General features: G+C 39.4%; 1 protein-coding gene across 1 annotated transcript; it reads left to right on the top strand.

Annotated features, from left to right (window-relative positions):
* Positions 1-1,927: 1,927 nt before the first annotated feature.
* LOC137637176 (uncharacterized) lies at positions 1,928-3,470 on the top strand. The gene is made up of 3 exons (XM_068369446.1): positions 1,928-1,996; positions 2,404-2,605; positions 3,048-3,470. The coding sequence occupies exons 1-3, from the start codon at positions 1,928-1,930 to the stop codon at positions 3,233-3,235; spliced, it is 459 nt and encodes a 152-aa protein (XP_068225547.1). The 3' UTR covers positions 3,236-3,470.
* The last annotated feature ends 8,110 nt before the right edge of the window (positions 3,471-11,580 follow it).

Genomic DNA, 11,580 nt, shown 5'->3' with positions numbered 1-11,580 from the left:
ATATTAATACATTAAAGTCTGGATTCTCTTAACGACTTCGGGATTAGAGCCCCAGGCGGAACCGCCCAAAGACTATAATATCGGACCGGCGGGGATTTGAACCCTCGTCCAGGATATCTGTATGCCAGTGACCATACCACTCAGCCACAAAGAAATATAAAAGTCAATGACAATTCTTCTGTACTTATACCTGTCAAATTCAGGTTTTCTGTACTTTGAATTGAAATCAACCCATCTTCACCATCGTAGCTAATTGGTAGGTTTGGGACTTGGCATTCGATTAATGATAAATTTTGCACATTTAAACGTGTTTCTTTCATATTTCAAATAAGCCATATATATTAATACATTAAAGTCTGGATTCTCTCAACAACCTCGGGATTAGAGCCCCAGGTGGAACCGCCCAAAGACTATAATATCGGACCGGCGGGGATTTGAGCCCTCGTCCAGGATATCTGTATGCCAGTGACCATACCACTCAGCCACGAAGAAAGATAAAAGTCAATGACAATTCTTCTGTACTTATACCTGTCAAATTCAGGTTTTCTTTACTTGGAATTGAAATCAACCCATCTTCACCATCGTAGCTAATTGGTAGGTTTGGGACTTGGCAATCGATTAATGATAAATTTTGCACATTTAAACGTGTTTCTTTCATATTTCAAATAAGCCATATATATTAATACATTAAAGTCTGGATTCTCTTAACGACCTCGGGATTAGAGCCCCAGGCGGAACCGCCCAAAGACTATAATATCGGACAGGCGGGGATTTGAACCCTCGTCCAGGATATATGTATGCCAGTGACCATACCACTCAGCCACGAAGAAAGATAAAAGTCAATGACAATTCTTCTGTACTTATACCTGTCAAATTCAGGTTTTCTGTACTTTGAATTGAAATCAACCTATCTTCACCATCGTAGCTAATTGGTAGGTTTGGGACTTGGCATTCGATTAATGATAAATTTTGCACATTTAGACCTGTTTCTTTCATATTTCAAATAAGCCATATATATTAATATATTAAAGTCTGGATTCTCTTAACGACCTCGGGATTAGAGCCCCAGGCGGAACCGCCCAAAGACTATAATATCGGACCGGCGGGGATTTGAACCCTCGTCCAGGATATCTGTATGCCAGTGATCATACCACTCAGCCACGAAGAAAGATAAAAGTCAATGACAATTCTTCTGTACTTATACCTGTCAAATTCAGGTTTTCTGTACTTTGAATTGAAATCAACCCATCTTCACCAACGTAGCTAATTGGTATGTTTGGGACTTGGCATTCGATTAATGATAAATTTTGCATATTTAAACGTGTTTCTTTCATATTTCAAATAAGCCATATATATTAATACATTAAAGTCTGGATTCTCTTAACGACCTCGGGATTAGAGCCCCAGGCGGAACCGCCCAAAGACTATAATATCGGACCGGCGGGGATTTGAACCCTCGTCCAGGATATCTGTATGCCAGTGACCATACCACTCAGCCACGAAGAAAGATAAAAGTCAATGACAATTCTTCTGTACTTATACCTGTCAAATTCAGGTTTTCTGTACTTTGAATTGAAATCAACCCATCTTCACCATCGTAGCTAATTGGTAGGTTTGGGACTTGGCATTCGATTAATGATAAATTTTGCACATTTAAACGTGTTTCTTTCATATTTCAAATAAGCCATATATATTTATATATTAACCCTTTAAGGACCAAATAGCCCAAACGGGATCTTTAAAACAGCTACTTTTGGGTAGTCGTGGTGAACATGTTTATGCTTGTCTGAAATTGACGCTTTGGCAACTCATAGAGACACTCCTCTGCTCTTAGAATCAGCCAATCAGAAGCCTCCTTTCATTCTCGCCAAGTCTGTAGCTCCTTCCAAAGACACCTCACTTGTGCTCAAGTCGGAAAAGTGACAAAATGCGTCGCAGTAACGTCCACATATCCTCCCCCCCTCACCTCCCTAATCATGGTAAGTACACAGTGACTGTAGGATAGTGAAGCCTAGTGATATGCTTACCCTTTGATGTGGGTTTCAAGGGCTGTAGTGTTACTGACGTGTCGTAGTGACTATCGGAAAAAGTATAGATCCCATATGGGCTACCTCGGTCGAGTTTAGGCGGACCACGCTCATCCCATATGGGATCTATTGGACCTTAACGGTTCTACCGGGCACTACTTTACGACGCACATAATTTTTGCAATTTTTTTCGAGTGATTGTCTTAGACATTTGTGAATAGTTTTAACAATATTTATAGAAATAATAGTGATTATTTAGAGATGTTAGGCTCATGTGCATACAAATTATTACCTTACAAGGTATTGAATGATAAGTTCTTGTTAGGCAAAGTTACATTTTTTTTATTACATGATTTTAATTTTTTTTTTCTTGCAGTTTCCTGGCCATATCTTTTATGGGCATTGCAACGCTGCATTGGAGACTCAGGATCATACACCATGGGTTGCCCCTAATGACGCAGAAGGAAGTGATGTCAACGTGAGCCCTTTGGATGTCAACAGTGATGACGACGACCCTACGTACGTTCCTGACGAAGGCCTTACTCAGGAGGATGCCTTTGACCCTCCCAATGCTAGAGGTTAGTATGAGACATCCTTAGAGAGAGAGAGAGAGAGAGAGAGAGAGAGAGAGAGAGAGAGGGAGAGAGAGAGAGAGAGAGAGAGAGAGAGAGAGAGAGAGAGAGAGAGAGAGAGAGAGAGAGAGAGAGATATTTGTTTAATTTTCTTTTCTAAAAGTCTCGTTGTTACAATAGTTGCTCTTTAAATTTATTTTCATTGTGTTGCTCTTTAAGTTTTTGTAAACAATGGGTATTTTTAAAACTTATTTGTGTACTTGCATACTCACTGACATACATATGCACACACATGCATACTCACTGACATACAGATGCACACATATGCATACTCACTGACATACACATGCATAGTCACTGACATACACATGCACACACATAAATGCACACACACCAGCACACATGATTCATTTACTGTTTCATTAATGTTACTTTATTCTTGTTTCAGCTCGCAGGGTCAATGTTGTTGTCCCTCAGGAGATGCCTGTGGAAGAGGAAGTTGAAGTTGAAGGTAAGGTTAACCCTAAGAGGCCTCGTGTTGTTGAATGGAAGAAGGACGACATTCACATCCAGCCCCTACCGGACTTCATTCATCCACAGCCAGACTTCTTGAGGGAACCTTACGAGGACTTCTGACTGGACATCTCAAATTGGCTGAGAAGTTTGAAGACATCAAACTTCAAGATTACTAGGAATTCTCTTGGCACCAGGGATGTCGCTTTGCCCAAAAGGGGCCAACGGGTAGTTGTGCCAAGTGTAGAGTCATGCCAGGAAGCCCCTAACCTACACATGCCAAAGCATGTCACCATGAGGCAGACCTGCAAGTTCTGTTCAACTGCAGGCCACATCCACAGGTCTCGCTGGATGTGTGAGGAGTGCAAGGTGGCCCTTTGCCTCACTGAAAGTCGAAATTGTTTTGCTTTATTCCATAAGATTTCTAAGTAATTTTTTGCTCTTTTTCAATAGATTTTAAAGTAAGTTTTATAATGTTTCTATTCTATCAATTAAGAGTAAGGTTTAATATATTTTTTTGCATTTTCATAGTATTTTTGTATTTTTATAGAAATTTTGTATTTATTGAATATTGTATTTTCTTGTATTTGTAACGTATTTCTTATTTAATTAAATTGTTAAGCCATATATGTGTTTCTGTTATACATTGGAACTATGAAAAAACTGTCTGTTATACATTGGAACTATAAAAAAACTGTTGGGCGAAACTTCAAAATCTGTGCCGTTATGGTCCAATAGATCCCATATGGGATGAGCGTGGTCCGCCTAAACTCGCCCAAGGCACCCAAATGGGATACTTCATTGCATGCAATTTTTTCGGTAATTTGGAAAATTTTTTAAAAGTACACAAGAATAAAAAGGTCTTGTATTTTCTAATACTACAACATACTAAAAGGAATTTTTAAAGTTTCCCATAAAACCTAGGGTGGACCTTAAAGGGTTAAAGTCCGGATTCTCTTAACGACCTCGGGATTAGAGCCCCAGGCGGAACCGCCCAAAGACTATAATATCGGACCGGCGGGGATTTGAACCCTCGTCCAGGATATCTGTATGCCAGTAACCATACCACTCAGCCACGAAGAAAGATAAAAGTCAATGACAATTCTTCTGTACTTATACCTGTCAAATTCAGGTTTTCTGTACTTTGAATTGAAATCAACCCATCTTCAACATCGTAGCTAATTGGTAGGTTTGGGACATGGCATTCAATTAATGATAAATTTTGCACATTTAAACGTGTTTCTTTCATATTTCAAATAAGCCATATATATTAATACATTAAAGTCTGGATTCTCTTAACGACCTCGGGATTAGAGCCCCAGGCGGAACCGCCCAAAGACTATAATATCGGACCGGCGGGGATTTGAACCCTCGTCCAGGATATCTGTATGCCAGTGACCATACCACTCAGCCACGAAGAAAGATAAAAGTCAATGACAATTCTTCTGTACTTATACCTGTCAAATTCAGGTTTTCTGTACTTTGAATTGAAATCAACCCATCTTCACCATCGTAGCTAATTGGTAGGTTTGGGTCTTGGCTTTCGATTAATGATAAATTTTGCACATTTAAACGTGTTTCTTTCATATTTCAAATAAGCCATATATATTAATACATTAACGTCTGGATTCTCTTAACGACCTCGGGATTAGAGCCCCAGGTGGAACCGCCCAAAGACTATAATATCGGACCGGCGGGGATTTGAGCCCTCGTCCAGGATATCTGTATGCCAGTGACCATACCACTCAGCCACGAAGAAAGATAAAAGTCAATGACAATTCTTCTGTACTTATACCTGTCAAATTCAGGTTTTCTTTACTTTCAATTGAAATCAACCCATCTTCACCATCGTAGCTAATTGGTAGGTTTGGGACTTGGCAATCGATTAATGATAAATTTTGCACATTTAAACGTGTTTTTTTCATATTTCAAATAAGCCATATATATTAATACATTAAAGTCTGGATTCTCTTAACGACCTCGGGATTAGAGCCCCAGGCGGAACCGCCCAAAGACTATAATATCGGACCGGCGGGGATTTGAACCCTCGTCCAGGATATCTGTATGCCAGTGACCATACCACTCAGCCACGAAGAAAGATAAACGTCAATGACAATTCTTCTGTACTTATACCTGTCAAATTCAGGTTTTCTGTACTTTGAATTGAAATCAACCCATCTTCACCATCGTAGCTAATTGGTAGGTTTGGGACTTGGTATACGATTAATGATAAATTTTGCACATTTAAACGTGTTTCTTTCATATTTCAAATAAGCCATATATATTAATATATTAAAGTCTGGATTCTCTTAACGACCTCGGGATTAGAGCCCCAGGCGGAACCGCCCAAAGACTATAATATCGGACTGGCGGGGATTTGAACCCTCGTCCAGGATATCTGTAAGCCAGTGATCATACCACTCAGCCACGAAGAAAGATAAAAGTCAATGACAATTCTTCTGTACTTATACCTGTCAAATTCAGGTTTTCTGTACTTTGAATTAAAATCAACCCATCTTCACCATCGTAGCTAATTGGTAGGTTTGGGACTTGGCATTCGATTAATGATAAATTTTGCACATTTAAACGTGTTTCTTTCATATTTCAAATAAGCCATATATATTAATACATTAAAGTCTGGATTCTCTTAACGACCTCGGGATTAGAGCCCCAGGCGGAACCGCCCAAAGACTATAATATCGGACCGGCGGGGATTTGAACCCTCGTCCAGGATAATAGTATGCCAGTGACCATACCAATCAGCCACGAAGAAAGATAAAAGTCAATGACAATTCTTCTGTACTTATACCTGTCAAATTCAGGTTTTCTGTACTTTGAATTGAAATCAACCCATCTTCACCATCGTAGCTAATTGGTATGTTTGGGACTTGGCATTCGATTAATGATAAATTTTGCACATTTAAACGTGTTTCTTTCATATTTCAAATAAGCCTTATATATTAATACATTAAAGTCTGGAATCTCTTTACGACCACGGGATTAGAGCCCCAGGCAGAACCGCCCAAAGACTATAATATCGGACCGGCGGGGATTTGAGCCCTCGTCCAGGATATATGTATGCCAGTGACCATACCACTCAGCCACGAAGAAAGATAAAAGTCAATGACAATTCTTCTGTACTTATACCTGTCAGATTCAGGTTTTCTGTACTTTGAATTGAAATCAACCCATCTTCACCATCGTAGCTAATTGGTAGGTTTGGGACTTGGCATTCGATTAATGATAAATTTTGCACATTTAAACGTGTTTCTTTCATATTTCAAATAAGCCATATATATTAATATATTAAAGTCTGGATTCTCTTAACGACCTCGGGATTAGAGCCCCAGGCGGAACCGCCCAAAGACTATAATATCGGACCGGCGGGGATTTGAACCCTCGTCCAGGATATCTGTATGCCAGTGACCATACCACTCAGCCACAAAGAAATATAAAAGTCAATGACAATTCTTCTGTACTTATACCTGTCAAATTCAAGTTTTCTGTACTTTGAATTGAAATCAACCCATCTTCACCATCGTAGCTAATTGGTAGGTTTGGGACTTGGCATTCGATTAATGATAAATTTTGCACATTTAAAGTGTTTCTTTCATATTTCAAATAAGCCATATATATTAATACATTAAAGTCTGGATTCTCTTAACGACTTCGGGATTAGAGCCCCAGGCGGAACCGCCCAAAGACTATAATATCGGACCGGCGGGGATTTGAACCCTCGTCCAGGATATCTGTATGCCAGTGACCATACCACTCAGCCACAAAGAAATATAAAAGTCAATGACAATTCTTCTGTACTTATACCTGTCAAATTCAGGTTTTCTGTACTTTGAATTGAAATCAACCCATCTTCACCATCGTAGCTAATTGGTAGGTTTGGGACTTGGCATTCGATTAATGATAAATTTTGCACATTTAAACGTGTTTCTTTCATATTTCAAATAAGCCATATATATTAATACATTAAAGTCTGGATTCTCTCAACAACCTCGGGATTAGAGCCCCAGGTGGAACCGCCCAAAGACTATAATATCGGACCGGCGGGGATTTGAGCCCTCGTCCAGGATATCTGTATGCCAGTGACCATACCACTCAGCCACGAAGAAAGATAAAAGTCAATGACAATTCTTCTGTACTTATACCTGTCAAATTCAGGTTTTCTTTACTTGGAATTGAAATCAACCCATCTTCACCATCGTAGCTAATTGGTAGGTTTGGGACTTGGCAATCGATTAATGATAAATTTTGCACATTTAAACGTGTTTCTTTCATATTTCAAATAAGCCATATATATTAATACATTAAAGTCTGGATTCTCTTAACGACCTCGGGATTAGAGCCCCAGGCGGAACCGCCCAAAGACTATAATATCGGACAGGCGGGGATTTGAACCCTCGTCCAGGATATATGTATGCCAGTGACCATACCACTCAGCCACGAAGAAAGATAAAAGTCAATGACAATTCTTCTGTACTTATACCTGTCAAATTCAGGTTTTCTGTACTTTGAATTGAAATCAACCTATCTTCACCATCGTAGCTAATTGGTAGGTTTGGGACTTGGCATTCGATTAATGATAAATTTTGCACATTTAGACCTGTTTCTTTCATATTTCAAATAAGCCATATATATTAATATATTAAAGTCTGGATTCTCTTAACGACCTCGGGATTAGAGCCCCAGGCGGAACCGCCCAAAGACTATAATATCGGACCGGCGGGGATTTGAACCCTCGTCCAGGATATCTGTATGCCAGTGATCATACCACTCAGCCACGAAGAAAGATAAAAGTCAATGACAATTCTTCTGTACTTATACCTGTCAAATTCAGGTTTTCTGTACTTTGAATTGAAATCAACCCATCTTCACCAACGTAGCTAATTGGTATGTTTGGGACTTGGCATTCGATTAATGATAAATTTTGCATATTTAAACGTGTTTCTTTCATATTTCAAATAAGCCATATATATTAATACATTAAAGTCTGGATTCTCTTAACGACCTCGGGATTAGAGCCCCAGGCGGAACCGCCCAAAGACTATAATATCGGACCGGCGGGGATTTGAACCCTCGTCCAGGATATCTGTATGCCAGTGACCATACCACTCAGCCACGAAGAAAGATAAAAGTCAATGACAATTCTTCTGTACTTATACCTGTCAAATTCAGGTTTTCTGTACTTTGAATTGAAATCAACCCATCTTCACCATCGTAGCTAATTGGTAGGTTTGGGACTTGGCATTCGATTAATGATAAATTTTGCACATTTAAACGTGTTTCTTTCATATTTCAAATAAGCCATATATATTTATATATTAAAGTCCGGATTCTCTTAACGACCTCGGGATTAGAGCCCCAGGCGGAACCGCCCAAAGACTATAATATCGGACCGGCGGGGATTTGAACCCTCGTCCAGGATATCTGTATGCCAGTAACCATACCACTCAGCCACGAAGAAAGATAAAAGTCAATGACAATTCTTCTGTACTTATACCTGTCAAATTCAGGTTTTCTGTACTTTGAATTGAAATCAACCCATCTTCAACATCGTAGCTAATTGGTAGGTTTGGGACTTGGCATTCAATTAATGATAAATTTTGCACATTTAAACGTGTTTCTTTCATATTTCAAATAAGCCATATATATTAATACATTAAAGTCTGGATTCTCTTAACGACCTCGGGATTAGAGCCCCAGGCGGAACCGCCCAAAGACTATAATATCGGACCGGCGGGGATTTGAACCCTCGTCCAGGATATCTGTATGCCATTGACCATACCACTCAGCCACGAAGAAAGATAAAAGTCAATGACAATTCTTCTGTACTTATACCTGTCAAATTCAGGTTTTCTGTACTTTGAATTGAAATCAACCCATCTTCACCATCGTAGCTAATTGGTAGGTTTGGGACTTGGCATTCGATTAATGATAAATTTTGCACATTTAAACGTGTTTCTTTCATATTTCAAATAAGCCATATATATTAATACATTAACGTCTGGATTCTCTTAACGACCACGGGATTAGAGCCCCAGGTGGAACCGCCCAAAGACTATAATATCGGACCGGCGGGGATTTGAGCCCTCGTCCAGGATATCTGTATGCCAGTGACCATACCACTCAGCCACGAAGAAAGATAAAAGTCAATGACAATTCTTCTGTACTTATACCTGTCAAATTCAGGTTTTCTTTACTTTCAATTGAAATCAACCCATCTTCACCATCGTAGCTAATTGGTAGGTTTGGGACTTGGCAATCGATTAATGATAAATTTTGCACATTTAAACGTGTTTCTTTCATATTTCAAATAAGCCATATATATTAATACATTAAAGTCTGGATTCTCTTAACGACCTCGGGATTAGAGCCCCAGGCGGAACCGCCCAAAGACTATAATATCGGACCGGCGGGGATTTGAACCCTCGTCCAGGATATCTGTATGCCAGTGACCATACCACTCAGCCACGAAGAAAGATAAAAGTCAATGACAATTCTTCTGTACTTATACCTGTCAAATTCAGGTTTTCTGTACTTTGAATTGAAATCAACCCATCTTCACCATCGTAGCTAATTGGTAGGTTTGGGACTTGGCATTCGATTAATGATAAATTTTGCACATTTAAACGTGTTTCTTTCATATTTCAAATAAGCCATATATATTAATATATTAAAGTCTGGATTCTCTTAACGACCTCGGGATTAGAGCCCCAGGCGGAACCGCCCAAAGACTATAATGTCGGACTGGCGGGGATTTGAACCCTCGTCCAGGATATCTGTATGCCAGTGATCATACCACTCAGCCACGAAGAAAGATAAAAGTCAATGACAATTCTTCTGTACTTATACCTGTCAAATTCAGGTTTTCTGTACTTTGAATTGAAATCAACCCATCTTCACCATCGTAGCTAATTGGTAGGTTTGGGACTTGGCATTCGATTAATGATAAATTTTGCACATTTAAACGTGTTTCTTTCATATTTCAAATAAGCCATATATATTAATACATTAAAGTCTGGATTCTCTTAACGACCTCGGGATTAGAGCCCCAGGCGGAACCGCCCAAAGACTATAATATCGGACCGGCGGGGATTTGAACCCTCGTCCAGGATAATAGTATGCCAGTGACCATACCAATCAGCCACGAAGAAAGATAAAAGTCAATGACAATTCTTCTGTACTTATACCTGTCAAATTCAGGTTTTCTGTACTTTGAATTGAAATCAACCCATCTTCACCATCGTAGCTAATTGGTATGTTTGGGACTTGGCATTCGATTAATGATAAATTTTGCACATTTAAACGTGTTTCTTTCATATTTCAAATAAGCCATATATATTAATACATTAAAGTCTGGATTCTCTTAACGACCTCGGGATTAGAGCCCCAGGCGGAACCGCCCAAAGACTATAATATCGGACCGGCGGGGATTTGAGCCCTCGTCCAGGATATCTGTATGCCAGTGACCATACCACTCAGCCACGAAGAAAGATAAAAGTCAATGACAATTCTTCTGTACTTATACCTGTCAGATTCAGGTTTTCTGTACTTTGAATTGAAATCAACCCATCTTCACCATCGTAGCTAATTGGTAGGTTTGGGACTTGGCATTCGATTAATGATAAATTTTGCACATTTAAACGTGTTTCTTTCATATTTCAAATAAGCCATATATATTAATATATTAAAGTCTGGATTCTCTTAACGACCTCGGGATTAGAGCCCCAGGCGGAACCGCCCAAAGACTATAATATCGGACCGGCGGGGATTTGAACCCTCGTCCAGGATATCTGTATGCCAGTGACCATACCACTCAGCCGCGAAGAAAGATAAAAGTCAATGACAATTCTTCTGTACTTATACCTGTCAAATTCAGGTTTTCTGTACTTTGAATTGAAATCAACCCATCTTCACCATCGTAGCTAATTGGTAGGTTTGGGACTTGGCATTCGATTAATGATAAATTTTGCACATTTAAACGTGTTTCTTTCATATTTCAAATAAGCCATATATATTAATACATTAAAGTCTGGATTCTCTTAACGACCTCTGGATTAGAGCCCCAGGTGGAACCGCCCAAAGACTATAATATCGGACCGGCGGGGATTTGAGCCCTCGTCCAGGATATCTGTATGCCAGTGACCATACCACTCAGCCACGAAGAAAGATAAAAGTCAATGACAATTCTTCTGTACTTATACCTGTCAAATTCAGGTTTTCTTTACTTTGAATTAAAATCAACCCATCTTCACCATCGTAGCTAATTGGTAGGTTTGGGACTTGGCAATCGATTAATGATAAATTTTGCACATTTAAACGTGTTTCTTTCATATTTCAAATAAGCCATATATATTAATACATTGAAGTCTGGATTCTCTTAACGACCTCGGGATTAGTGCCCCAGGCGGAACCGCCCAAAGACTATAATATCGGACCGGCGGGGATTTGAACCC

The sequence above is a fragment of the Palaemon carinicauda genome, unplaced genomic scaffold (assembly GCF_036898095.1).
Source record: "Palaemon carinicauda isolate YSFRI2023 unplaced genomic scaffold, ASM3689809v2 scaffold569, whole genome shotgun sequence".
NCBI classification, from domain to species: domain Eukaryota; kingdom Metazoa; phylum Arthropoda; class Malacostraca; order Decapoda; family Palaemonidae; genus Palaemon; species Palaemon carinicauda.
Note: the sequence above shows the minus strand (reverse complement) of the source record. Positions and strands in the feature narration are given on the sequence as shown.